At 61.5% G+C, this 27,321-nt stretch overlaps 1 protein-coding gene across 4 annotated transcripts in view; it reads left to right on the top strand.

Moving 5' to 3' along the window:
• KCNN3 (potassium calcium-activated channel subfamily N member 3) overlaps window positions 1-26,655 on the top strand; it is a 115,407-nt gene extending 88,752 nt beyond the window's left edge. For all 4 annotated transcript variants that reach the window (XM_053908732.1, XM_019431497.2, XM_053908733.1 and 1 more), the window contains 5 exons: window positions 6,023-6,164; window positions 12,124-12,234; window positions 20,556-20,683; window positions 22,339-22,408; window positions 25,864-26,655. In XM_053908732.1, the coding sequence (XP_053764707.1) occupies window positions 6,023-6,164; window positions 12,124-12,234; window positions 20,556-20,683; window positions 22,339-22,408; window positions 25,864-26,154 (742 nt within the window). In that variant the 3' untranslated portion in view covers window positions 26,155-26,655. The remainder of the gene's footprint in view (window positions 1-6,022; window positions 6,165-12,123; window positions 12,235-20,555; window positions 20,684-22,338; window positions 22,409-25,863) is intronic.
• The last annotated feature ends 666 nt before the right edge of the window (window positions 26,656-27,321 follow it).

Here is a 27,321-nt window from a genome sequence, read left to right as displayed (position 1 = left end):
ACGGGACACAACGTCCTGCCCTTGAGACTTACACTCTAACGGGGCCGACAGAGCATATATCATATCAGGTGGCGGTATGTTCGTGGGGCAAAGGGGGGCGGGATGGCCCGTGTAAACAGGGTGACCAGGGAGCCCCTTACGGAGACACCGACGTTTGAGCAAAGACCCGAAATCGTCTGAGGCAAGGGCTTTCTGGGTAAGCGGGTACCAAAGTCAGGGGTGAGGCTGGGCTGTTGTGGGGCCTGCAGACACGCTGATCGCAGCAGGGCAATGAAGAGCCACGGATGGACTGTGGGCCACAGGAGCCCTGGGGTGGGGGTGGGGCCACAGGGAGAGGGGTCCGGTGGGAGGGGCCCAGGGTGGGAGGGGCTGGGGGGGGTCCCAGAGGGAGGGGGAGGGATGAGGGGGCAGAGTCCCAGGAAGAGGGGGTCCTGGTGGGAGGGGCCCCAGGGAAAGGAGTCCCAGTGGGAGGACTCCAGAGTGGGAGAGGCTGGGGGTGGGGGGTCCCGTTGGGAGGGGCCCGGGTGGGAGGGGAAAAGGCAGTCCATAGGAGTTCACCGTATCAGTTATCTGTCGCTGCATAACAAGTTGCCCCATAATTCAGCAGCTTGAGACGGCAGATGTTGCCGACGTCACCGTTGCTAAGGGTCAGGAATTCAGGGGCAGCCTGAGCGGGCACCTCGGCTCGGGTTTCTCGTGAGATTGCAGTCAAGCTGCCCTCCAGGCTGCGGTCTCCTCTCAAGGCTCAGGTTAGAGGGTCTCTGCTTCCAAGTTGGCTCACCCCGTTGTGGGCATGCTGTGGCCCCTCACCAGGCGGGCCTCTCCGTAGGGTCACCTCACGGCATCGCCAGTGGCTTCCCCCGGACGGGAGCGATCCCAAAGAGAACAAGGTTCGGGTCGCTCGGCACAGAGGCTGTGGTGTTTTTATAGCTGGATTTCAGAGCTGATGGCCCATCGCTTCCGCCGTGTTCTGTCTGTCAGAGACAAGTCGCCAGGGCCAGCCCACTCTCAGAGGAGGGGATTACAGAAGTACGTGGAGGAGGCAGGGGACCGTGTCTGAGGCTGTGACCACACTCCTGGGGTGCGATTTCATCCCTGTGGCGCCCGGAAGCAGGCCCAGCTAGACCACACGCTGTCCAGGTGTCTGTACCTGTGCGGAAAGACGCAGGAAGCTTGTGCCCCGGCGGCTGCGGTGCCCAAACACAAAGAGCACATGAGGCCATCCAGCAGGCAGGTTGCAGTGAGCTCAGGGACGCTTATTGTGTTTCTAGGCTTCCCAACTGATTTTTACATTAACATATTTTTGGGGTCTTTCTCTTAGGTTTGGTTCTGTGTTCAATATTATGCAAGTTATGCAAGGATACGCTTAGAGTCCGTTGTTCTGTGCTATTTGCTGCCCTGCCCCGGATCTTCCCATTTACCCTTCTCCAGAGAGAGCACTCTTCCGGAGGGAGCATCTCTCCAGAGGGAGCACTCCCCAGAGGGAGCACTCACCCCGAGGGAGCACTCCCCCCAAGGGAGCATCTCTCCAGAGGGAGCACTCCCCCCAAGGGAGCATCTCTCCAGAGGGAGCATCTCTCCGGAGGGAGCACTCCCTCGAGGAAGCATCTTCCAGGGGGAGCACTCCCCCGGAGGGAGCATCTCTCCAGAGGGAGCACCCCTCAGAGGGAGCACTCCTCCCGAGGGAGCATCTCTCCAGAGGGAGCACTCCCCCAGGGAGCACTCCTCCCGAGGGAGCATTTCTCCCAAGGGAGCATCTCTCCAGAGGGAGCACCCCTCAGAGGGAGCATTCCTCCCAAGGGAGCATCTCTCCAGAGGGAGCATCTCTCCAGAGGGAGCACTCCCCCAGGGAGCACTCCTCCCGAGGGAGCATTTCTCCCAAGGGAGCATCTCTCCAGAGGGAGCACCCCTCAGAGGGAGCATTCCTCCCAAGGGAGCATCTCTCCAGAGGGAGCATCTCTCCAGAGGGAGCACTCCTCCCGAGGGAGCATCTCTCCAGAGGGAGCCCTCTGCCCTCCTGTGCTCCTTCGTGCCAGGGCGGGCCTCCACGTCTGCGGGTAACATGCGTGGGCTGCTGCTTTCCCAAACTTCAGTTGTGCGCCCCACTGGCCCCCCAGGTGGAGGATGAGGACACAGCCCCTCGCCCGCCACACCCCCTCCTGCGCAGCCTTCTGCACGTCCGGCCAGCACTCCCCGGGCTCTTCATAGCTGGGCCTTCAGCGGAGGATGGCGGCTCCTTTCCTGCAGATCTTTTTGTTTCTCCTGGGCAACTGCCACGTTAGTCCATTTGCCCCGCTCCTTATGTGTGTTTATCACTAAGTCAGCTCCACATTCTGGCAGCCGTCCAGCTTCCCAGGACGTTCGGGCACGTTCGATTTTCCATCGATGTTAACTTCCTGGGCAGCGTCTTGGAGAGGTGTCTCCCAGAGCCTCTGGCCTGCTCTAGCCGGGGCGGGTGGCCCTCCAGGCCTGGCGCTCGGCCGCGTCCAAGGACCACCCGCCACCGGCCCCCTGGGCCTCCCTCCTGGAGGGTCTCGCTTCCTCGGTCCGGGGGTTCCTCCTTCCTTCGGGTGACACGCAGCTTCCTGTGGCCTCCGGTGAGAGGTGCAGAGGAGACAGATGTTGGAGGCTCTTGCACATCTGAAAATGTCCTCCCTCCACCTTCTGACTTAACTGACACCCTGGCTGCTTCGGAAATAATTTCCCTTTGGAATTTTGAAGCCTTGATTTCATGGACTGCTGGCTCCCAGGGTTGCTGTCAGAGTCCAAAGTTACTCTGATTTCTGATCCGTCACATTTGACCTCTCCCTCCTCTCTCCCTCCCTCCCTCTCTCTCTCCCTCCCTGCCTCCTCTCTCCCTCCCTCCCTCCTCTCTCCCTCCTTCCCTCTCTCTCCCTCCCTCCCTCCCTCCCTCTCTCTCTGCCTCCTTCTCTCTCCCTCTCTCTCTCTCCCTCCCTCCCTCCCTCTCTCTTCTTCTCTCTGCCTCCCTCTCTCTCTTAACTCTGGAAGCTCCATAGCCTCTCTCCTTTCCCCTGGTTTTATCAAATTCCACAATAATGCCCCTGAATGTGAGTCTTTTCGTGTACTGTGCTGGGGACAGGGGGCCCTTGATCTAGAAACTTATGTTCTTTGATTCTGGAAAAAAATTATTTTAATTTCCTTAATGATGACTTCTCTCCTCCTTCTCTTTTTTTTCCCAGTTCTTTTTCTGAAACTATTCTTACCTGAATTGGTAGACAGACTCCGTGATTTTCTCGTATTTTCATCTCTGTCTTTTCCTGCCTTTTGGGAGACCCCTCCATTGACCCCCAGCCCTTCCAGAAAGACCCCCTTGTGTGGCACTGACCCGTGTCTCCTGGGGCCAGAGTCTGGCTCCCTCACCTTGATTATAGGGTTTTCCCCACGAGCTCTTCTCCGCCACGGTCTGTATGTGGTCGAGAGTCCTGCTTCTCTGTCAACTGATTCGGTCTGTGTCTTTCATGTTCACAACTGTCCTTAGATTTCTGGGGACCCCGGTCGTCTGCCTGCGTGGAGGGTCTACGGAGGGCAACAGTGTGTGCATTTAAGTTGCAACCGGCTGTTACGTGGCCCCTGTATCTGTCACCCGTTTCATAGTAGGAGAAAGGGAAAACCATAGCACACCCTGACGGTAAACTGATAACTATAATAACTGTCCTTAAAAAAAAAGACACCTTTTCCTCCCTAGCCTTTAGAGCAAAACACGGCTCTGAAAAATTCTCTGTTGCAAACACTGGCAAGACATGACTATGCAGGCTGGTGACAGGCGTAAGCCACTGTAAGATGGTGAGTGGGTTTCGAGACGGCTTGGTCCCCACACCCACCGCCCTCAGGCCCCACCCACGGCCTCCCGCCTGCTGAGCCGCGTGGGGCAGTGGGACGTCCTTGTGCCCCCCCGCCCCCGGAGGGAACAGCACTCCAGTCTGGCAGGCGGTGTGTGAATGGCGTCCTCAAGACCTGCTTCCCTCTGCAGCACACACGGCCAGCTCCCATGCGACTGTATTTGTGAATGAAGAAGAAACCCACAAGAACATAAAGAGAGGGTAGAGACAAAACAGTAAGTCAGACATCAAGGTGACAAAAAGACAGCTACCTGTTGCTAATACTGAGTCCCAACCTGGACTCTAATTTCTTTCTCTCGTAACCACTCGTGTGCGGGTAGAAAGGCCCGGGTCCCGAGGCCGCCGAGCAGCCAGCAACACTAGTTGAAGCATCGGATTTGCAGAGAGGCGGGCTGTGAAGACCCAGGGGCCAGTAACACACTCGGGAGACAGGCTACAAATCCAGTCCAGAACCGCGGTTGGCGGTGGAGGCTCTCCGCTGCTCCTCCCCGGCCACCTGCACACTTTCCAGCGGGTCTCGTGTCCGGGGCTTGCTGTCTTTCCTCAGGCTTGCGGGCGGCTGCTGGAACAGTCCTCCTTGGACACCAGTGTCTTGTGTCCCTTCTGTGTCCAAGAACTCGCAGCAGATGCCTTCCTGTGTCAATTACATCTGCAGCCCAAACTTCAAGACTCTCACAAAGGTCTCCTTGCTCCCCTGCTGTCCTAGTCCCTGCCTCTGTCGTGCTGTGGATAGTTTCTCAGGGTGACGACACCTGTCCCCCCCCACCCCTGACAGTGGCCATTGCCCACACTGAGTGCCCGCGTCCTGGGACGAGTCCTGGGCTGCTGGTGCTCCTGGTCACTGGCCCCCCTGTCAGCAGATAGGGAAACAGGGTCACAGAGGTTAAGTCACTTGCCCACAGCACAGAGCCTCTTGATGTGGAGGTGGGGCTTGAAGCCAGGTGAGCCAAGCCCAAGGCCGCCGGCTCACCTCCTCTCCACCCTGCGCCCCAACCTTGCCGTCAAGTCTCAGACCTGACCCGAGACTTCTTCAGGACGGACTGGTGACCCCAGGACAGGCCCTGAGAGCCGGGGTCTGCCTCCACGGCTCCCCCGAGAGCAGCATGCAGGAGTGGAAGGGACAGAGGGGACGCGAGGGGGAGCCCGACTGGGGGTGGGGTGGCACCTGGGGCGGGGGAATATCTTCACCTGCCCCGCCTCCCCAGGTGCACCTGCTGCGCCCCAGCCGAGCCCCGGCTTTCATAAGGGCGCTCCCTCCGCCTGAACCCCTCTCCTCCCGGCCTGCCTGGGGGCTCCGTCCTCTGACTAACCTGCCGGTGTTGGGGTCAAGGTCACTGCCCTTTCCCTCCTGTCACTCAAGCGCCCTGTCTACCCAGTTCTGCGAAAGTCCTCACCGGCCGTCCCCTGAGCCGAGAGCCCTGAGGGCAGGCCGTGTCCCGCTCGCTCATCTTTGTGTTTCCGTACTTGTCCGTACTTTTCACGGAGCCAGCACACAGGGGCTGTGGTGTCTGGGGGTGAGAGCAGGGAGGGAGAGGGTGGGGCGCCCTCGGCACCGGGCAGGGGGGTGGTGGCCGCGTCCTTCCAGCCGGTTCCTCCCCGGGCAGGGGAGCCAAGACCCCCGTCCAGCCCAGAAGAGAGACCGTCCCTCTGCGGGGACCCCAGTGTCCCCTGGAAACAGCCCCCGGGGCGCCCCTCCCGACAGCGGTGACGGGACGGTTCTTCAGGACCGGTCAGCCTTACGGGAGATTGCTAACTGTGTTTGGTGGGTTTGACATTCTCCCCTGCTCGGGAGCCATCATTTCGGATCAGTCACGTCCACGTCCGCTCAGGCTGTCGACTTGTAAGGGAACGTCTGAATTTCATTGTCGCGTGATTTCATCCGAAGCTATTTTACCAACACTCGAAGGGCGTCTACAGTGCACTCACGGCCAACGCGGCCTCTGGGACCAAGCTGGGGCGGGGGACAGGGTCAGGGCCGGGGCGGGGGGCGGGGGCGGGGTCCGGGCTGGCAGAGTCGTGGCACCTGCCGTCACCAGCACCGCTGGGTCCACCTCAGCAAACACCCAGTCCGTCCCCATCCGGGTTCGCCCGCGGCCTCTGCGTCCGGGGCTGGCAGTTCCTTCCACTAAGTGCTGTCTCCCCCCCGCCCCCGCCCCCGGCAGGTACCACGACCAGCAGGACGTGACCAGTAACTTCCTGGGTGCCATGTGGCTCATCTCCATCACCTTCCTCTCCATCGGTTACGGGGACATGGTCCCACACACGTACTGTGGGAAGGGCGTCTGTCTCCTCACCGGCATCATGGTGAGTACCTGGCCCGCCCGTCGCCCTCCCCACCTGCGAACGCCGTGAGGGCGCAAGAGGGGTCCTCCGGGCAGGACGGCTGCTGGGCGCCCCCTCCCCGCACACCGCCAGGAAGGTGCTTCTCGGCTCAGTTTCCTTTTCCAACACAGTCAGAGCTCCTCGTCCCGGGCCGCCGTGGCCTCTCCACGGCCCCCCAGGTGGGCTGGGCTGGGCTGGCCTGGGTCTGGCCCCCACCCCCGTGCCCCCACCGGCACCAGCCCGCGGCCACAAGCGACAGGGCCCTCGGGCCCCACAGACTCAGCGCCACGTCCGAGGGACCGTCACTGGAACTCCCAGAGCGGGGATCCGGGGCGGGCGCTGACCTGGCCACGAGAGGCCCGTGTCCTGGGTCGGTGTGCGGCCAGCTGTGGCCCAGGACCGCCGCTCAGTGACCTCTCTTCAGGAGAGGACCCCCAAGGCTCCGAGGAGAAGGCTGCAGGGAAGCCTGGGGTGGCCTCGGGGGTGTGAGCGCGCACAGGCCTGCAGTTCTAGGTGCCCGGGGCCCCCCCACAACCCCCACACGGTGGGGGGGGGGGCTTCCCTCTTGGTGCTCCTCAGACTTCATTCATCCCCGTTTGCAGCGTAAAGGCCGCTAAATTCTCACCAGGGTGGGGGCCGCCCCACCCCCCCCGACCTGACCTTCTGGCACCCATCTTGGACACCAGGCCGCTGAGTTCGGGCCCCTCGGAGCAGAGGAGGGTCTAGGGTCAGGGGCCCCCAGCGGCCGCGCCTGCCTGGACACGCCGTGCCCCTGCAGCTCCTTCCCATGGAGGCCTGGCGGGGGCGCACATTAGCAAGTTGGCCCACGGCCCCTCCTGGGGGCGGGAGGGGGGGGGCTTAGCACCTGCTGTGTGAATCCCCGGTGGTGAGCGAGGCCTCAGAACGATCCCCTGCCGTCCCCTCCTGTCCATCGGGCGGTAGGAGTCTGTCTGGCCGAACTCCAGCTGCCATCAGAAACCAGGCGATGGCCTCCCTCCAGCACCTAGTGACACGCGGCCCGAAGGCCGAAGCCTTGGCATCTTAGAGGCTCGGCTGGGGGGGGGGGGGGTTGGGGGGGGCGGGGCTCTGCGTGGCTGTGCCCCCGGAGCGCATCATGGGCAGCTTCCCCCCCAGGCTCCAGGCGTGTGCTCCCCAGGACCCTGGGCCCCTGCCGGCAGCCTCCTCCTGGGGGCGGGGTCCTCGGCTCCTGGGGCGCAGGGCTGTGTCCCCGTGCAGGGAGGGGTGGTTGAAGCCGGGGCAGCAAGCGGGTGAGGGGAGCCCGTATCCCCTCCCGCATGAACAACACAGCTCAGGCCCTTCATCTTCTCTTTTGTTCAAAACGTCTCCCTCTCCGGGTGCAGGGGCGGGGGGGGGGGGCTGTATGGTCAAGGGCCGTGGCCCCGTTAACGTCCACCACCTCCCTCTGGGGTCAGACGAGGGAGCCCTAGTGGCCCTTTTCTAGCTGAGTCATTCTTGCTGGGGTTTCTGAGCCGCCCTCCCTCCCCTCCCCCAGCCTCCCAGCACCCCCGCCCCTCGGGTACTTCCCAAGGACAGGTAGGTCTTCCCGCCTGGTTACCATGGACACTGCGGGGCCTGGGGGGGAGGGGGGAGGATGGGTTTGTGTGCTGCGGCTGTAAATAGTCTTAATCATTGTTTTCTCTTGGCGATCCTAGAAAGGGGGTGATTATCACCCATTAAGCCAGGTGCTCCGTGGTCTGAACGACCTGCCGTGGTTGGCACGGACCCGGCGTGTTTGAGGGGCTTCAGCCACAGAAGCAGGTCTGTCAAAGTCCAGCATCTCTCCTCCAAGAACGTCACGAGCTGGTGACAGTGCAGACAGAAAGCTGTCGGTTCTTAGCCACCAGAACTGGAAATGGCAACACCCGGGAGGCGGTGCTTTGGAAGCCTCTCGGCTGCGGGGTGTGGGGTGTCGGGGGAGCCGGGGGCCCAGACCACCCCGCGGGAGCCCCATTTCCGTGCAGCCGAGCCACACGCGCCCCGTGGCCCTTCCTGAGTTTGGGACACGGAGACAAAGCTGTGGGATGTCTGCTGGGGACGCTGAGTCTCCCCCAAGGCCTCAGGAGAGATGCTCTCTGAACCTGGGGGGGGCTCAGCGGCGCCTCTGCCTCCCGTCAGTTTGAGAAGACGAGCCTCGCCCTGAGACACCTTGCTTCCAAACCAACTGCCGTGCTTTTAGTTGTGGGGCGGAGTCTGCTGTAGAGACGGCGTAAACCCTCCGGGCTGGACTCCCCCATTCGTCACCGTAACTTACGCCTCGTTTTAGTTTATGCTTCGTTAGTTAAGGACGCTTCATCCTTTCCCCCTCGGACGCTTGTTTTTCCAGATTCTGAGGTTTTGCAGCTGGAAAGTGTTTCTTGGAATCAAGGAGAGGGAGGACCGGTGAGGAGGACTCCGGACTCCTGAGGGGGGACCGGTGAGGAGGACTCCGGTCTCCGGAGGGGGGACCCGTGAGGAGGACTCTGGTCTCCGGAGGGGGGACCGGTGAGGAGGACTCTGGAGGGGGGACTGGTGAGGAGGACTCCGGTCTCCGGAGGGGGGACCGGTGAGGAGGACTCCGGTCTCCGGAGGGGGGACTGGTGAGGAGGACTCCGGTCTCCGGAGGGGGGACCGGTGAGGAGGACTCTGGAGCGGGGACTGGTGAGGAGGACTCCGGTCTCCGGAGGGGGGACCGGTGAGGAGGACTCTGGTCTCTGGGCCCAGATGTAGGGATGAGCTGGCAGTTTCACCCTCGTGGGCGGCTCCTGTGGGCCTGCTCACCGCACACGGTCCAGGTGGACCCTGCCCTCCCGCCCCTCCCTCGGGGGTAGGAGCTGGCCCAGGGAGACCCAGGAGCCTAGCCGGTGTCACCTGTGACTCTGCACTTGGCACGTCTGAAGGCGAGGTCTCAGTCATGGGTTTGCTCCCCAGGGTGACCCTGTGGAGGTCACGCCAGCAGCCACTTCGTCCTCTCCATCCCACGCCACCCTGCCCCTCCATCTCCCCACGCGGCCCCGCCCCCGGGCACCTGGCCTGGAGAAGGGCTCACTGCCCCGGCGGGAACATAGGTGATCACTAGACAGCTTACTGGCAGACACGGCGTCAGGAGGGGCTCCCGTCACCAGAGAGCCAACCGACCGTTACCTCCTGACTCCAGCCTCACCTCCCTGTCCCTCCTGCTCCTCACTCACCCCCGTCGTCGTCTCTCCCTCTTCTTTCCTCTTCCCTGTCCCTTCCCTCCTTCCGCTCCCCCCCTCCGCCCCCACCCCCGCCCCCTGCCCCCCGCCAGCTGCTTCAGGATGCAGCTCCAGTGTTCCCTGTCTGGTCTCTGCTCCAGCAACCTCTCTCTCTGCACCCCTCTCCTCCCTCCCCTCCCTTCCCTCTCTGCTCCCCCTCCGCCCCCTCCTCCTCCCTCTTCCCCTCCTCCTCTCTGTCTGTCTCTCCATCTCTCTCTCACACACACTGCGCAGAGGACCAGCAGTCTGCATTTCGGCTCTCAGCCCTCCACTCTCCAGAGGTTGCTGATGTCTGACCCCATCTTCACAAGTTGTCTTTTCATGGAAATGATCAAGTGAGGCTTCATGATTAGCGACTTCCCTGATTACATCCAGATGATGGGTTTTCCAAAAGAAAAAATAAAGTTGAGAGTATTCTCTGCTTATGTACTCAGGTTAGAATTAGAGGTTAAGAACCTAGCATTCTCCAGAGAAATATCCACAAGGAAGTCTTGGCATCTTTAAGTGAAAAGAAATTGAAAATGTAATCCAATCCACCTTACTGTCTCCATGCAGAAATTTATCTTAGTTGTATAAAATAGATGGTTCCTGGGGCGCCTGGGTGGCTCAATCGGTTAAGCGGCCGACTTCGGCTCAGGTCATGATCTCACGGTCCGTGAGTTCAAGCCCCGCATCGGGCTCTGTGCTGACAGCTCGGAGCCTGGAGCCTGTTTCAGATTCTGTGTCTCCCTCTCTCTGACCCTCCCCTGTTCATGCTCTGTCTCTCTCTGTCTCAAAAATAATTAAACGTTAAAAAAAAATTAAAAAAGAAATAGATGGTTCCTTAGTTAAAACACTCTAACTTCTAAGTAGAAGCCCCTGCATTTAACCAGCTAGGCTGTGGGCCATGGCGAGAGCTGGGGCCCTCTTTTCGGACCCTGTAAATCCAGGACGGTGCTTGAGTGATTGTTTTAATGAAATCCCCAAAGCGACATGATGAGTGGGGGACCCCCTCCTCAGGCATCTTCTGCCCCCAGCTCTCAGGGGCGACTTAAGCAGAGCTGACCCCGGGAGGTGAGGGAGAACGGAGCCTAGGGAGAGTCCTCTCCATCTAATGTCCATTTTTAACGCTGTGATAAGTCCCTGTGTTTGGACTGTCAGCCCAGAGTACGTTTGGAACCCCGTATAAAGGAGCAGGATTATAGGCGGTCTGGTTGAAGGGAGTGGAGCACAGCTTCCCCCCGGGACAGCTTCTTTCAAGCTATTTTTTGCTTTTGGAGGCTTGGTTAAATCAATTACAGCATTAGACCAGGCCGCCCAAGTGCCCATACACATCCTTTGAAAAGCGGGCACGGTCTTCTGCAAAGTCACAGGTGCCAAGAACACACAGCCATCCCTGAACAAAAGGAAGACGAGGTCAGAAAGGAGGGTTCACAGACCCGGGCCTTTCCAGTTGGTCGTGCTCGAAATGGTGGTTCCAAATGTACCGAGAAACATGAGACCATCCGATGGGGACACTGAAAAGCCAGGGAACGCACTGGTCCTTCAGCCAAAGCCTCGCACAGGCCTCGCTGCCCACGGAGGGGAGGGGCCTCGCCACGGACACCCCTCCCAGCTGCAGTACTGGGTATGTGCCTTCTAAAGCGCTCATTTCTATTTCTAACTCATCCCGTTAGTCTGATGAGCCGAAAACATCAAGGATGGAGCCTTTCAGTCCTGCCACCTCTAAGTGCTAAACCGGGCTTGTGGCAAACAGTGTGGCATCTAGAGGGCCAGAGTGCTCCTCTCTTCCCATGAGGCCATTGTGCGGGATAGAGCAGGGGCAGGGGCAGGGGCAAGGCTGAGGTAGGGCATGAGCAGGGCAGGGCTGGAGCAGGGCAGGGCAGAAGGATGAGCAGAGGATAAACCTCCCTGTCCCCGAGCTGGCAGGTGGGTTGGGACAGACACTGCACAGGACTCAGATTCACCAGGAGGACAAGGGAGGGCACCAGGGTGTGCTCATTCCCCAGACTGTCACTTACGCGGCCGAGGGCTCGAGGAGGGGGCTCTGGGACCCCCCCGTCCGCCCCGCAGAGTAAGAACATTGCTCCGGGAAGGACTGAGGGCGTCTGGGGGTTCCCTTAAGCCCTGGTCGGAGCAGGAGTGTTGCTCTGTGTCCACAGCATGGGCCCGAGGAGCCTCTGGTGGGAGGGAGACAGGGCCAGTCCCGGGGCCGCGTCGCAGCCGGGGCCTCTGGGCAGAAGGACCCCAGTGCGGGCCGAGCACAGCCGTGGGGTGCCGCCTGGGGCTGCGCTGTCTCTTTGTTGGATGGTTCCAGGGAAAGTCTCCAGGGCAGTGAAGCTGGTCCCCCTCTGGTGTAGGCGTGGTCTTCTCCCGTGGCCCCGGTCTGGGGCTGGCGCTGGGCGCGCGCAAGCAAGCCGGAGAGCGGGCCTGGTGTCCGCAAAGCCTTGCCGATGACCGGGGACTGTCCCCGGAGCCTCAGCCCCGCCCTGCTCCGTTAGGAACTGGCTGGTTGTGGGAAGATTCGGGCACCCGGAGGTGAGCCCTTCGGCCAAGCCAGGAGGCTGGCGGGCCCCTCCCGAGGGTGGCAGTCGGGGCCCCGGAAGGCTCCAGGTGCCCGTCCACTCCCAGGACCCCCGCAGTGGGCGCGAAGGGGGGTCCCTCCCGTCTCCTGCCTGCACTTGCCTTGTGCTCACGTGCCCTCCCCCGCCCCTTGCTGTCCCCCACAGGGTGCGGGCTGCACTGCCCTCGTGGTGGCCGTGGTGGCCCGGAAGTTGGAGCTCACCAAGGCGGAGAAGCACGTGCACAACTTCATGATGGACACTCAGCTCACCAAACGGGTAAAACAGCGCCGCCCGCGACTCGGGGGGACTCTGACCCGCGTGGCAGCGAGCCGCAGGCAAACGGTCCTGCGATGTAGGTCGGGGCACACTCTCCACAGGGGGTCGGGGGAGCCCAGAGCCCGGCCCGCGGCCTCCACACGGGGGCTCCCGTCTCCCAGCGGGTCACGGTGCGCAGTGCAGGCACGGTTGACTCTGCGGCACCCGGTGGTGTCGCCCGCGCCCTCTCCCGGCGGCGCCGAACTAACCGCTCAGCACGAGGCAGCGTTTTCGTTCAGGCTCAGATGTTTTCACAGTAGGAAGGGCAGTTGGGTCTTAAAAATGATACTGGAAATGTATCTAAATCCACTTCTAAATCCACAAAATCATTAAAGACGATCATCACAGCAGAGCCCACGTTTCTAAGTGTCATCATCCAGCCCCCTTCTGGGGTTTCTGGGCAATCTCCTCACTGGCGGTTAAGGAGGAGGAAAACTGGAGGCGGGAATGGGGAGAGGGGTCGGCCGCAGAAGGCCCGCCAGATCGTCAGGCAAGGGGAGGGCCCCGTGGGAGGGACAAGATGGGTCCTTCCCGGACAACCGCCACACAAGCAAGGTGGGAGCCGTTTCCTAACGACAGCTTTTATGGAGAACTCTCTAGAACTCTCTAGAGCTGCAGGCAAGACACAGGTCAGCAAGAGGATGTCTTGTGAGGCTGTCCTGTCCCTGAGCCGAGAGGGCATCAGAGCCTGCGCTGGGGACCTGGCCGCTGTGGCAGGCCTTCCCCAGGACCCTGTGATGACAGCCGCAGCAGTGAAAGTGTGAGGGACCCAGCCGGCCACTGGACGGCCAGTGCTGGGGGGGCCGCGGGAGCACACGAGGGTGCTGAGGCGTCTGCATGCTCAGCAGAACTATTGGTGGGGTTTGACTGTTTGGTCTTTGATTACATGTATCGGATTCTTCAAAGAGCCTCCACAGATGTGGAAAGGAACGGGTCCGGGCAAATAGTCTAGCGTTGACATGCGGATGGTTGAACGTGGCACAGCGTGGCCCAGACTGTCCACTGCACAAGAGAAAACACAGTTTACCTTCAAGACGGCAGCGCTGAGGGCCGTTCCCGGCGGGTTTCTGAGTGGGTTTCCCAGATGCCAGCCCCAGCACGTGCACACAAGGCCCGGCTGGGTGCTGACTGAGCAGGTCACCTAAGCCACTGGAGCACCTGGCCACAGGCGCCCTGGCGGCTCCCCTACGAACGATCCGGTGCGCGAGAGAGGGGCAGCACAGCCGGCCTCGAACCCTTCTCAGGAGCTGCTTCCTTACCGTCTCGTCTCCTCTGGTCTGCTCCGTGCTCCTTGTCTCAGGCTACTCAGAGAGCCAGCACCTTCATACGGCGGGAAAATAAACGACCGTCCTGCGGTCTGAGTGTGCGAGCGCAGACTGTGGTGGCCAGCTTCCTCCCTTCCAAGACGCTCCGTAAATCCTCCTCGAGGCCACTTACTTTTTGAAGAGTAGGGCTGAAAACCAAATCAACAAGTATTTGTGGCTCGCTTCTCTGAGAACACTTAAGTCCGTTGAAATGTCCCTTGAACGTCTAATCTCTTCCCAGAGAAGCAAACACAGCGAAGGGGCCCCTCTTTCAGAGCGAGGATTTTCAAAGCTGGAGGGACCAGGCCTTCCGGAGGCTCTTCTCCAAACCTTGCTTGGCAGGAAGGTGCGCTTGGCCAGCCCTGGCCTCTGCTCACCTTGACCCACTTTCGGAGAGCCCAGCTCCCCTCCTCTGACACCTGCCCGAGCCTCAGAGCAAGACGCAGAGGTGGGAGGAGCCAATGGCAGCACGGGGTAAGAACCCAGTTTCTGGTTTGCCTGAATCCATGGCTGTTCAGTCATTTGTATAACTTGTCAACTCTGGTGGCAATGTCTTCCTGCATTTAGTGCAGTCAGACCTTCTCGGGGCGCCTGGGTGGCTCAGTCAGTTAAGTGTCCGACTTCGGCTCAGGTCATGATTTCGTGGTTTGTGGGTTCGGGCCCCGCATCAGGCTCTGTGTTGACGGCTCAGAGCCTGGAGCCTGCTTCGGATTCTGTGTCTTCCTTCTCTCTGCCCCTCCCCTGCTCGCACTCTGTCTCTCTCTCTCTCAAAAATAAATATTTTAAAAAGTCAAAGGGAAACAAAAGCAAAAATGAACTCCTGGGACCTTATCAAAATAAAAAGCTTCTGCACAGCGAAGGAAACAATCGGCAAAACTAAAAGGCAACTGACAGAATGGGAGAAGATATCTGCAAACGACCTATCAGATAAAGGGTTAGAATCCAAAATCTATAAAGAACTTATCAAACTCAACACCTGAAAAACAAATAATCCAGTGAAGAAATGGGCAAAAGACATGAATAGACTTCTCCAAAGAAGACATCCAGACGGCCAACCGACACATGAAAAAATGCTCAACGTCACTCATCATCAGGGAAACACAAATCAAAACCACAATGAGATACCACCTTACACCTGTCAGAATGGCTCACATGAACAACTCAGGCAACAACAGATGTTGGTGAGGATGCGGACTGCTGGTGGGAATGCAAACTGGTGCAGCCACCCTGGAAAACAGCATGGAGGTTCCTCAAAAAACTAAAAATAGAACTACCCCACGACCCAGAAATTGCACTACCAGGTATTTATCCAAGGGATACAGGTGTGCTGTTTCGAAGGGACACATGCACCCCCGTGTTTACAGCAGCACTGTCGACAACAGCCAAAGGACGGAAAGAGCCCAAATGTCCATCGATGGATGAGTGGATAAAGAAGATGTGGTCTATATACACAATGGAGTATTACTCGGCAATCAAAAAGAATGAAATCTTGCCGTTTGCAGCTACGTGGATGGAACTGGAGGCTATTATTAGTGAAATTAGCTAAGTGAAATTAGAGAAAGACAAAAATCATAGGACTTCACTCATAGGAGGACTTTAAGAGCCAAAACAGAGGAACATAAGGGAAGGGAAACAAATATAAAAACAGGGAGGGGGACAAAACAGAAGAGACTCTTAAATACGGAGAACAAACTGAGGGTTACGGGAGGGCTTGGGGAAGGGGGGTGGGCTAAATGGTGGAGGGGCACTAAGGAATCTACTCCTGAAATCACCGTTGCACCATATGCTAACTAACTTGGATGTAAATTAAAAACAAAAAAATCAGACCTGCCCACAGTGACCTTGCTGCAGGAGCCCTCGGCTGCCAGACAATATACGTGTGATGCACACAGAGACACGCAAAAGATACCAGATGCCCAGCTTTCCTCCTACTCAGTGCTACGAGTCCCCGTCTCTCTGTTCCGTGCGACTGAACATACCCGTCATCAGTCACCCGTGGGCCACCACCCTCCGTGCTCCGGGGACACCACAGTGGGTAACAGGCGGTCCCCGCCCACCCTCAAAGAGCACCTCTGCTCATTGGGCACATTCCCCGGGGACACACGGCTTGAGGAGCACCGTGGGCAGGAGGCGTCCTGTCTGCACGTCGGACTGTCCACGTCGGACCACGGCGTGTGCCACTGGCTGAGGACTGTGTCTCCCTGCCCTTGCTGTGACAGATACTTTGTCTAAATACATTTCCCCACGAAGTCGACGAGTAAGATCAAAACCAAGCCCTTATCTTTCCTGGGCTAGTTCCTTCTCCTGACCACCCTGGTCTCCAGGCCTGGAAACTTAGCAGTGTCTCTGCCTCTCTGCCCTGGACCCCACAGGGCTTCCCGAGCCTGGATTCCATCTGGCCACGGCTGTCCCCGCACACTGGCCCCCGGGCACCCCACGCACCACGCTCAGAACCGGCACAGGTCCTTGCTGCCCTCCCTGCTTCGTGAACCTTCTGGCTCCGGGCTTCCTGCGCTGTGTGGGTCCCCTTAGGCTCCAAGACTCAGCTCTGAACATATCACCCCCACCCCCGCTCAAAACCCTGAGTAACCCCGGTATCTACTGATCGGTGCTAAAGAAAACTCTTTGTTCATTATGAGCATATGTAAAAGTTTTATCACAATCCTGCTGGAAAAACCTTTTTCTTCCAGCAGGTTAATTCAAAAGTTTACTCATAACAGGTCTTAATCTCTTAAAACCTTACCAAGTAATCAATTGACCAGTTATGAGAATACTAACCCTCCCCAGAAAGGGCCTGTGGATTACCTGCAGCTCGCAGGGCCTTAACTAGGGCTGCAGGCCATAACCCGTGGGCTTCTCAGAGCAGTCAGTTACCGGCCACCTGGCACGGCGGTTAGGGCCCAGGCCTGCGGGAGAGAAAGCCCGTGTGCCTGCACCCAGGCCGAGCGCCACGCTGAAGTCCCTGTGGAATTAAGCACCATCCACCACCCTGGCACTCGGACCAAGGAGCTTCAGACTAACTTGGAACCACAGGACCACCCGCCCCCCGCTCCTGCCAGCTGAGGGGCCGAGCCGAGCCGCCTTCCCAGCACTGAGGCTGGCCCCTGGGTGCGGACCGTGAAGCCTGGCAAGGACTCGGGGCAGGACTGGGCGGGTGGACAGAGGAAAGGAAGCCGGCGGGGAGGCTGTGGGGGTGAGGGCGAGGGAGGGGAGGGGGTTGGCAGGTGGGGAGGGCGAGACCCTCTCCTCCAGTGCTGACAGAGGCCTTCGACAAGTGCCTGAAGACGGGGCCGACCCGTGATGTCCTCTGTTCATCTAAATCCAACCTGGGCAGCTCCTCGAACGCGTCTGCCAGGCCTGCCCTGTTTCCTCTCCCGTCCCCTCTCCAGCCTCAGGTGGACCACCCTCCCCACCGGGGACCATTCCGGCAGCTAATGGGCTGGCGATTCCTTCCCTGGAGGGTCAATGGGGGCTCCCCGAGGCTGCTGGAGGCACGGGGGCCAGGAAAGGTGCCTGTCCGAGGCTGTCCCCTTGTCCTCCTGCAGCTGACAACCCTCTGAGGGGCTGAGCGGCAGGCAGCCCGGGCATTGGTGGGGGGTGGGGGGTGCGGGGAGCAAGCCCCTGGCCCGGGTGATGCAGCCAAGAGCTCAGGGAACAGGCAAGCGTGTTTGGTGACGTTTCCTTGGGTTGGGGGTGGAGGTGGGGGCGGGGAGGGAGCTCACATTCAGTGGGTGGACAGTGGGTGGGCAGAGGCAGAGCCACTGTGCGTTGAAGGGCCCTGTGGCCCGGTGGCTCCCCCCGTCCTGGACACAGACCCGCAGCACTGCCGTCACCCTCTGAGTGCTGCCCTGTGCTGCCTCCCGCCCTCACTACCTGACAGGACAAGCTGCGCGCTGTCTCGGCACGATCGTGTGCCCCACGAGGGCAGGACCCCGGTGTCCTCGCCGCCAGGACAGGCGCTCATCGCATGTTGTGTGAAGGACACTCGGCAGCACGGCCAAAGAGCACACGGTAACTCCAGGCACCGGCGAGGCTTTCCTGAGGGTGAAGGAAACCGTGTAAACACGAGGTGCTTAGCACAGAGCCTGGCACACAGTGAGCTGGGTAAACGTCAGCTGTGCTACTCTCTGCGGGACCTTCCTGGCCCAGGGCCCGGTGGCCTCAGAGCCGCCCCTGAAGCTCGTAGGTCACCGAGTCTGTCCTCTGGGGTAGACCGCGTGTGGCCTCCCAGCCAGCTTGTGTGTTCGTCCGTTTGGAGCCAGCCTGCCGCGTGCGGGCAGGCCTCCGCTACCCAGCCCTGGGCCCCTGATGGCGGCCGACCTTGCCCGGTCCTCCTCGGGTCCCTGACCCTTCCCGCCCCCACCCCCAGCCCCAGGCGACCTTCCGGCCCTCCTGGCGGCCCTGCCCGCCAGGAGAGCTCAGAGGGTCCCCGGTCCCCCCTTCCCAGCAGCGCAGCAGACCCCAGGAGGGGCACACGACCTCGACCGCTCACACCCCCGGTGGCGTCGGCAGTGCTCAACCGGGTGACCGGGGGGGCCCTGGTCGAGTAGCATTGACCGTCAGCCTGGGAGGGCGCGGTGCGGCTAAGAGCCCGGTTCTCCTTTCGCAGATATCGAGGCGCTTAGCTTTGTGCCAGGCTTTTTGCTGGCAGTTAATTTCAGAGCCGGCACCAAGGCTTACATTTCACGTCCCCTTCCCGAGTGCACCGGGGGCCCCTGCTCACACGGCGTGACCGCGTGCTCGGCTGCCCGGGCGGTGCTGTGCTTGTCCGGCCGAGACCTGGGCTGAAGTGAGGCGCGGGCCTGACCCCCTGCTCTGTTATGTGGCTTAAGCGAGAGCCCCGAGGAGTAGAAACAATACAATAAAGGTGCAAAGGCTTTTCCAATCCCGTGATCCTGGAAAACGGGAACTAGGGTTGTCTGTGTGGAGACGAAGTCTGGTCCGGTCTTTTCCTCAGACCACGTGGAACCTCACGTCCTGCTCGGGCCTGGCTGTGCCGCCAGCCGGCCGTGTGACTCCAGCCCTCACGCCCTGTGTCCCACGCCGCGTCCTGGGGTCTGGGCGAGCTGACGGTAACTATCATCTGTGCGTGTAGAGTCTGGCGACACTTCAATCCGGGACGACTCAGTTTACCACCCATGACTCCGTGGTGTTGGGCTGTGTCTCTTCCTTCGTCTGTCTCACGGGGGTCGCACTAGCCCCCGCCGATGACTTGGAGCGCGAGGCGCTCGGACCTGGGCCCGACACCCCGTCCACACCACCATAGCCGCCTCCTTGGGGCCTCACAACAGCCTCAGCGTAAGGACTGATGTTTCCCACCTGCGAGGTGATTAAGCATCTTCCCCTAAACGCCCCGGAACTTCGGGAACGAGGATGAGCCCGCAGCCTTTCCGGTCTCACCCGTCCGCTCCACTTCAACGCCGACACACGTGTCGAGGGCCCGCGGCGGTGTTCCGGGGCTCGGCCGGCCCCCCACGGGGGACAGGGTGCAGCCTGGCTCGGCCGATCGTCCTAAGCGCAGGGCGAGGGTTTTTCTCCTGTTTGGCCGTGGGGCCTCCCTCGGAGGCTAAGCGCCCGGGCAAACCGGAGGGTGCACGTGTCTGATGGGCCTCCCCGCGCGCAAGTCGCGGGGGTGCGCCCTCTGCCTTGTCCAGGGGGCTCCGGCCCCCCCCCCGCCGCTCACCTGGGCGCCCGCCGGTGTGAGCTCCTGCTCACCAACACCTGCTTCCTCTCGGGGAAGGAAGGTGCCAGAAGCAGGCAATTAAGCCACTTAAAACCATTTTCCCAGTGGATTTTTACCGAACAAAAAAGCAGTGTTTATGTCACTTAGACATTTCTGAGAAGACTTAGCTGTTCTTTTAAAAACATCCCTTCAGCACCAATGAAAAATATGCTCCAGCCTCGGTCATAAATTTTCCCAACAGACGCACACAGAAGTTCTCAGCCTGCAGAACAGTGCCTCCCGGGCCCTCGCACACACCTCGGCGTCTTGACAGCATCCCGTCCGGGACGGCCGTCCGAAGAAGCGGGCCCGGGCGCTCCGCTTCCCCCAGAGTCCCTCTGGCCGGGGGCTCCATGTGCACCGGGCCGGCTCCCGCGGCTCCCGGAAACGGGGGCGGCCCCTCCAGACTCCGCTTGGCTCGCGCTCCGTGCGGGAGTGTCCCTTGCTCGCCACTAATTGCTGAAGACGTCTGTGTTTGGATTAAAACCTCGTCCCCTGCCCTCTGGATGTCACTGACGCGTCCCTGCTCAGTCGGGAGCCGGGCAGATCGGCGCTTTCCACGTCGACAGCCGACGGCGTGGAGCGCCGAGCGCCCCGAAGGAGCCGGCCTTGGCCGAGACGCGGTGCGGGCCTCACGCTCCGAACGTCTTGGCCGATTTTCAGACGCCGCCTTGAGATCGTTTCAGCCTCACGCCGGCTGCGCTTACGTGCAGAACCGCCGTCTAAACGCCTTTGGCCGTTTGGGAAAGAACGCGGTGGACTTTGCCGGGGCCCCTGGTTCCGTTTGCGGGAAAGACGTTGCCTCTCCTCCGAGGGCCTTTCAGAATCGCCCGCCGTTAAGAAACCCGCTTGCTCTCGGAATCCCAGAGAGGTGCCGGGTGCCCCAGACGGAGGTCCCAGGCAGAGCCGGGAGCGGTGGCCCGCGTGTCTCTGCCCACGGGGGCCCCCGGGGCCGCCCGGCCCGGGGGGGCGGGGGGGGGGCTGCAGCCTGACTAAATGTAGCACCGGGAGCAGCGGTCGAGAGGCGGCCTGAAGTAACCGAGAGACAAGAAACGCCCTCGACCGCAGGCTCGTCCGCTGTGTCCCAGACAGGAGTGGCAGGAGGTGAACCGGCACCCTCTCCGTCAGGGTGCGCGAGTCGCTGAAGGCGAGGGGTCTTTGCAGAGCCGGGTCCCCAGAGGCGGCCAAAGTAGCAAACAGACGACGTGAACCTCGGAAGACTAACCCGACCGCCTGCCTTGTCGGTTTTTCCTCAGATCAAGAACGCCGCGGCCAACGTCCTTCGGGAAACGTGGCTGATCTACAAGCACACGAAGCTGCTGAAGAAGATCGACCACGCCAAGGTCCGGAAGCACCAGAGAAAGTTCCTGCAAGCGATCCACCAGTGAGTGTGTGCCGGGACCCCCTGACCGGGAAGCACGGGGCAGACCCGCGCGGTCCCCGCTCCGCACGCCCCGGGGGCGCCTGTCACGTCCGCAGCCCCCAAGCACCAGGCGGGGCGCTGCGGAAGGGGAAGGAGGGGGAGGCTCCACGGGCGCGCACCTCACACGGACACGCGCTCACGCACACTCAGTCACTCGCACACACACACCTGCACCTCCGCGGACCTGCACATCACGCGACACACACACTCACACACAGTCACACGCACACAGTCACACGCACATCACACACACTCGCACACACACACCTGCACCTCCGAGACCCGCACATCACGCGCTCACGCACACTCGCACAGTCACTCGCACACACACACCTGCACCTCCGCGGACCCGCACATCACGCGGACACACACACACACTCACACGCACATCACACACACTCGCACACACACACCTGCACCTCCGCGGACCCGCACACCACGCGACACACACACTCACACTTTCACACACATCACACACACACCTGCACCTCCGCGGACCCCCACATCACGCGGACACACACACACACACACACACCAGCACCTCCGCGGACCCGCACATCACGTGGACACACACACTCGCACACACTCACACACACACACCTGCACCTCCACGGACCCACACATCACGCGGACACACACACACACACACCTGCACCTCCGCAGACCCGCACATCACACGGACACACACACACTCTCACACACACTCGCACACTCACTCGCACACACACACCTGCACCTCCACAGACCCGCACACCACGCGAACACACACACACCACACACACACACACACTCACACACACACCTGCACCTCCGCGGACCCGCACATCACGCGGACACACACACTCACACTTTCACACACATCACACACACTCACACACACACACCTGCACCTCCGCGGACCCCCACATCACGCGGACACACACACACACACACACACACACACACCAGCACCTCCGCGGACCCCCACATCACGCGGACACACACTCACACACACATCACACACACACACTCGCACACACACACCTGCACCTCCGCGGACCCCCACATCACACGGACACACACACACAGACACACTCACACACACTCACACACACACACTCACTCACTGTCACATACCTGCACCTCCACGGACCCCCACATCACACTGACACACTCACACACTCACACATCACACACACTCGCACACACACACCTGCACCTCCGCGGACCCCCACATCACGCGCTCACATACACACACACACAGTCACACACACACAGTCACACGCACACACCTGCACCTCCGCGGATGCCCACAGAGAGGTACTTTAAACACAGTGGAGGAGCAGGGGTGAAGCCTTTCTCTCTCATTGGAGGCTGGGGGGGGGGGGGGCGGGGGGGGCAGAGATGACCTGAGAGTGGCAGGGGGGTGGAAGCCACCGAGGGCCAGCGTGCACGGAGACCAGACCTTGCTTTCTCGGGGACCTGAGCAGCCGCGACTCTGGTCAGTTGTCACCCGTGCTCGAGGTCCCCACGCCGGGTCCAGAACAAGGGGGACGGGCGTGGACGTGGGGGCCGCACGGGGAGCTCGGTGCCGCGCGCGCTCAGAGAGCACGGCTGTCGGTGACTCTTTCCCGCAGACTGAGGAGCGTCAAGATGGAGCAGAGGAAGCTTAGCGACCAGGCCAACACCCTGGTGGACCTCTCCAAGGTGAGTGGCGGGACGTGGCGGGACGTGGGGACGCCCTCTCCGAGGTGACGCGCCGCCAGAGTTCCCGGGTGCGGCCGTGAGGACCCGGCCGGGAGCCGGCCGCTCGGTGCTCGGGGACGGCAGGGGACCGGACCGCAGATGACGTCCGCGTGTCTGTCAGCTGCACGGCCAGGGCCCAGGGCGACGCACACCGACGGGACGCCCGAGACGCCGGTGGCCACGCGCCAGGTCACACGGCTACGACCGGGAATTCGTTTTCCTGCCTCCTCGAATCCCCCCAGACCAGCCTTTCTGGCCTCAGAGGGGGGGTCTCTTTACTTCTCAAGAGGCGGACCGCTCACGACCAGCATGAAGCTGCCGGGGACCCGCCCAGCGCCACGCGGGAAGGGCCCCGACAGCGTCACCCAAGAGGTCCTCCCGCGAGCAGCAAGGTCTCCGGCCCCACCCGTCGCCTGGCAGACACAGTGGCGGATGTCCCCCTGGGAACAGCAGACCAGCCGACCTTCACGCCCGCGCTGGTTGAACGCCGCCCGCCGCGTCTCCGGGAGCTGGGCCCAGGGAGGGGCAGGCCCGGGGAGGGAAGCCCCTCGGGGAGCTAAACCGTCAGTGACGGAACGAGTTACCTGGAAGGACCGGTGTGCGGGGAGGGGCTGAGGGAGGCCTCGGCAGGGCTGCGTGGGGCAGGGGTGAGGCTGGGAGAGAGGGGCTCTGGCTCCCCCCTCCCCCCCCCCCCCAGGAGACCCACCCCGGGCCCCGGCAGCAGCAGCCAGTCACCGGAGCCGGGGGCACCGTAGCGCCGCGTCCTCTCAGCTGGCCGCCTTCCCACCCCTGCCCTCTGGTCCCCTCGAGATGAAGAAAAGGGGCACGTGGCCTCGGGACGTGATGGGCTGGCGGCCGGAGGACCTGGGTCTTTGTTCGTTGGCTTCGCTTTCTTCAATCAACGCGTGCGGATAATTCCTAACGTCTGAGGCTCAAGCGATCAGATGAGATGCTGTCTGTGCGGATGCTTCGTGAACTGTCGGCGGGGTTTGCAGAAGGCCGTTCTCATTCTGTCGCAGAGGGGAGGCCGAGACTCAAAGGAGGCTCATCGGGCCCTGCAGGCAAATGAACGTGCCGGAAACAGCGTGCATCTCCAGGAGGTTCTGGATTGTTCATTGGTGACGTCCCGTCTCCTCTGGGGGCTCCCGGGCTGGGCTGCCTTCGTCCCGCCTCTGCACCGGCTCCTCCGGGGACCCTCAGCGTCCCCTTCCCCATCGCCTCTCCGGCCCTCAGACTTGACCACCTGCCATTACTCTGCTTTTCCCTTGGTCCCCGCCCCCGTGGCCCAGGCACCAGGGTCTCTGCGTCTTGCTGGCCTAACTTGGAGTTTGAGACGAATGAGATCAGGACGTTACTGGCAGATGACCAAGGGCCACATCGCCTGGGGGCAACCGCCAACCTGGCCCTCGGCCACGGCCACCATGGGGACTGGGAGCCACAGGGGCCGAGGGCTCTTGTGGCTCTCACTCCCAAGCCTGGTGTCACTTGTTCTGTTTTGTTAGTTTTTTTAATTTTTTAAGTTTATTTATTTTGAGAGAGAGAGAGTGTGTGTGTGTGTGAGAGAGCAGGGGAGGGGCAGAGGGAGGGAGGGGCAGAGAGAGAATCCCAAGCAGACTCCTCCCTGTCAGTGCAGAGCCCGACGTGGGGCTCCAGCTCCCAAAACTGAGATCATGACCTGAGCCGAGATCAAGAGTGAAACACTTAACCGACAGAGCCATCCAGACGCCCCTGTCACTTGTTAATTTACTAAGAAATGTCGCTGTCTCAGAGAGGAGTGTGTGACAGGCCCACTCAGGAAGCCACATTATGATCAGAAAGTGGCCTGATGAGGGAGATGTCGGGACGTCGGGGCATGACCGTGGGGCATGACCGTGGCTCGGGCTGGGGGCCACGTGGTTCGGGTGCAATGATGGGCTGGACTGGAGGGGGTAGGCGGGCCGGGTGGGACTTTGTGCTGGGGCGGCAGCACCCAGGTCTGTGGTCAGGCGGCTGGAGGGCGCGGTGGGGCTCCTGGGGGACACGGGGTCCCTGGCACACGCCTGACGCAGGAGGGAAAGGGTGGCCCGGCCCGAGCCCCGTTTGTTAGCTCTGCTCTGACCGTCTTACGACTTCCCTCTGAGGAGCAAGCTTATTTGATGGCTCTTGAGTTTCACTTGATTTTCAGCTCCCTGGGGGCTCCCCTCTTTGCCCCTGTTCCCACGGCCTCCTTCGGGGTTCGTTCACAGGCAGCCCCGGGCTGGAGCCCTCGCGGTCTTCTTCCCTTGCTTCCACTCAGGTCTCGGTGGTAAACGCTGAGGAAACTTCTAGGTACGCGGGGATAATCTGTGCTGTGAACTGTGTCCCCCACCACGTGCCCCGGACATCCACCCCCCACCCCGTCCACGACTGTTCGTGGAGCTTCTCCCACGTGCCAGGGTCTGTTTTAGGCCCTTGAGACACATCAGGGAGCCCACCAAGGAAGGGTCCCTGCCCTGAAGGAGTCCCCCTCCCAGTGGGTGACACAGTGGGTGACGCAGACAAGGACAGACACTCAGGGGTAAGAAGTGGGCTAGCGCCACAGAAGGTGGTACGAAAGGGGACGGGAGCAGGTGGGCAGGACCTGGAGCGGGCGTGGGGCGGGGCTGCGCCGTGAAGCGGGCGCGGGACACAGGGCAGGTCGACGGGCTCCGGGAGACGGCAGTGAGGCGGGAAGGCTTCCTGGGGGGCCCGATCGCGAGTAAAGGAGGCAGGACAGGACGGAGGCGGACTTTGAACCGTGGCAGATGGACAAAGCCTCAGCCGGCCCTTGGGGGTGGGAGGGGGGGCCGGACGAGGCGGCACCCCTCCCCACTGCCCGGGCAGGGGAGGGGCTGCGACCGCATGAGGAACTCCGCGTGGCCGCGGGCCACCCGGGGAGGGGTTAGGTCCCTCACCGACACCCACCACTCTGCGGGCCGCGGTGCTGGGAGCAGCCGGGGGCCAAGGTGCCGGGGCCACGTGCAGTTATTATTAACTCCTGCTCGATAAGGAGCCCACCGTTCAGAGGGGCCCAGGGCCTGCCGCCCGGCTGCAGACGCGTGCTTGGACCGCGGCCCCGCCCACTGCCCTGTCTTTGACCGTCAGGCTCCCGCAGCCTCTGAGCGGAGCGGTGGGGTCAGCGAGGGCCCGAAGACGGTCCGGAGACTCCCCGCTCTGAGAAACAGTAGCTCTTTCCCCATTAAACGCATTTCCTAACGGGCCGTCGCCGTTCCCACGCGGCGCGTCGGTACTCGGCGCGCCCGCACCTCCAGGTCCCCGGAAGGTAAGCCTTTGTCCGTGGTCAGCCGGACCGGACGCGCTGGTGCGGGCGTTGCCCCCGCGCGACCTGGGAGCGTCGGTTCTGCCGCAGCTCCGGGGCCGGCCGACCCGTGCCGACCCGTGCCCGTCTCTCCGTCCAGATGCAGAACGTCATGTACGACCTGATCACGGAGCTCAACGACCGCAGCGAAGACCTGGAGAAGCAGATCGCCAGCCTGGAGTCCAAGCTGGAGCACCTGGCGGCCGGCTTCAGCTCCCTGCCCCTCCTCATCGCCGACGCGCTCCGCCAGCAGCAGCAGCTCCTGTCTGCCCTCGCCGAGGCCCGGGTGGGCGCGGCGGGCACCCCGCACACGCCCCCGCCCTCCGACAGCCCCCTCGGGGTCAGCTCCGCCTCCTTCCCGACCCCGTACACGAGCTCCAGCAGCTGCTAAATGAACGCCCGCTCCGGAAGCGGAACCCATAGGTCTTAAGATGCAAATCGACTCTGTCCTGGTCACTGCGCCATCAAGGAACGATCGGACCAGGGAGCGCAAAGAAGAGAGACCGGCTAATTAAGTAGCTCCCGTTCGTTCGGCGTGCTTGGTTGGATACGCCTCGAAACCGGAAATCTAATCTCTGTTTAGGTGCCTCCACTTGGGAGCGGGAAGACGGGGGGACAGGAAGCGGTGGCGCAGAACAGAAATCCAAGCGCGATCTCCGGTCTCGCGCGGGAGCGGGGGTGGGGGGGCAGACAGGTGCACGGAAGGGGCCAACGGGGAAGGAGCCCAGAGGAGGGTCCCCCGGGGGCGGTGTCAGGCTTGGGCGTGGGCTCCTCACCGGGTTCCTGGGCACACCCCTCTCCTTGCCTCTGGATGACACCGGCCAAAACAGGCGCTGTCTCCTCTCATGCCGGAGTCATAAAACCCAATTTAGACCAAAAAAAAAAGTAAAAAGCCAGATTTTCCATCCAATATTAATACCCATATAAACCTGTGTGTTTGCACATCTGTGCACGCACACACCCCACATTCAACCCAGGTCTTTTCTCGTTTGAACTTGACCCACTAGAAAGGGACCCGGTAGGCGCTCTGTAATGCACGTGGAGTTGGCTTGAATCTGAATGTGGGTGCTTTCAGCTCAGGGGGTTTGCTAGTGTCGGGCATATTCTGAGCTTCCCTAAAGACGCAGGCTAGAGAGGGCACCTCCCCCTGGGGGCACACCCCGCTTGCTTGGCTAGAGATGAACGCCCAGCCAGACTTGTTGGCATTCCGGAGGGATGAGCAGTCTTCTAGAAATAACAGCCCCACAGAGTTTCCTCCGTATATCTGAGCCAGCCGTGTTCCCATGGAGCACGTGAGGGCAGGGCACGGGGTCCCTGCACGTGGGCGCACGCACGCGCCAGCAGGTGCAGCCCAGTGACACCTGAGTGAGGACCAGCACGTCCGGGGCTTTGCTCGGCTGCGTTCACGCAGCTGCAGGGCTCCAGCCCCAGGTGTTAGGAGCGCAAAGGGGCCCAAGTCCCTACCTGGGGGCCACCGAGCTGGAAGAAGTGGGGGGGGGGGGGGCCGTGGTCCCTTCTACCTGGCCTGAGACCGCCTCAAAGCGAAAGATTCCGAGAA

The sequence above is a fragment of the Panthera pardus genome, unplaced genomic scaffold, assembly GCF_024362965.1.
Source record: "Panthera pardus isolate Hobbes unplaced genomic scaffold, ASM2436296v1 HiC_scaffold_21, whole genome shotgun sequence".
Classification (NCBI taxonomy): Eukaryota; Metazoa; Chordata; class Mammalia; order Carnivora; family Felidae; genus Panthera; species Panthera pardus.
The sequence above is the reverse complement of the archived record's forward strand: the minus strand, read 5'-3'. Positions and strand labels throughout refer to the sequence as shown.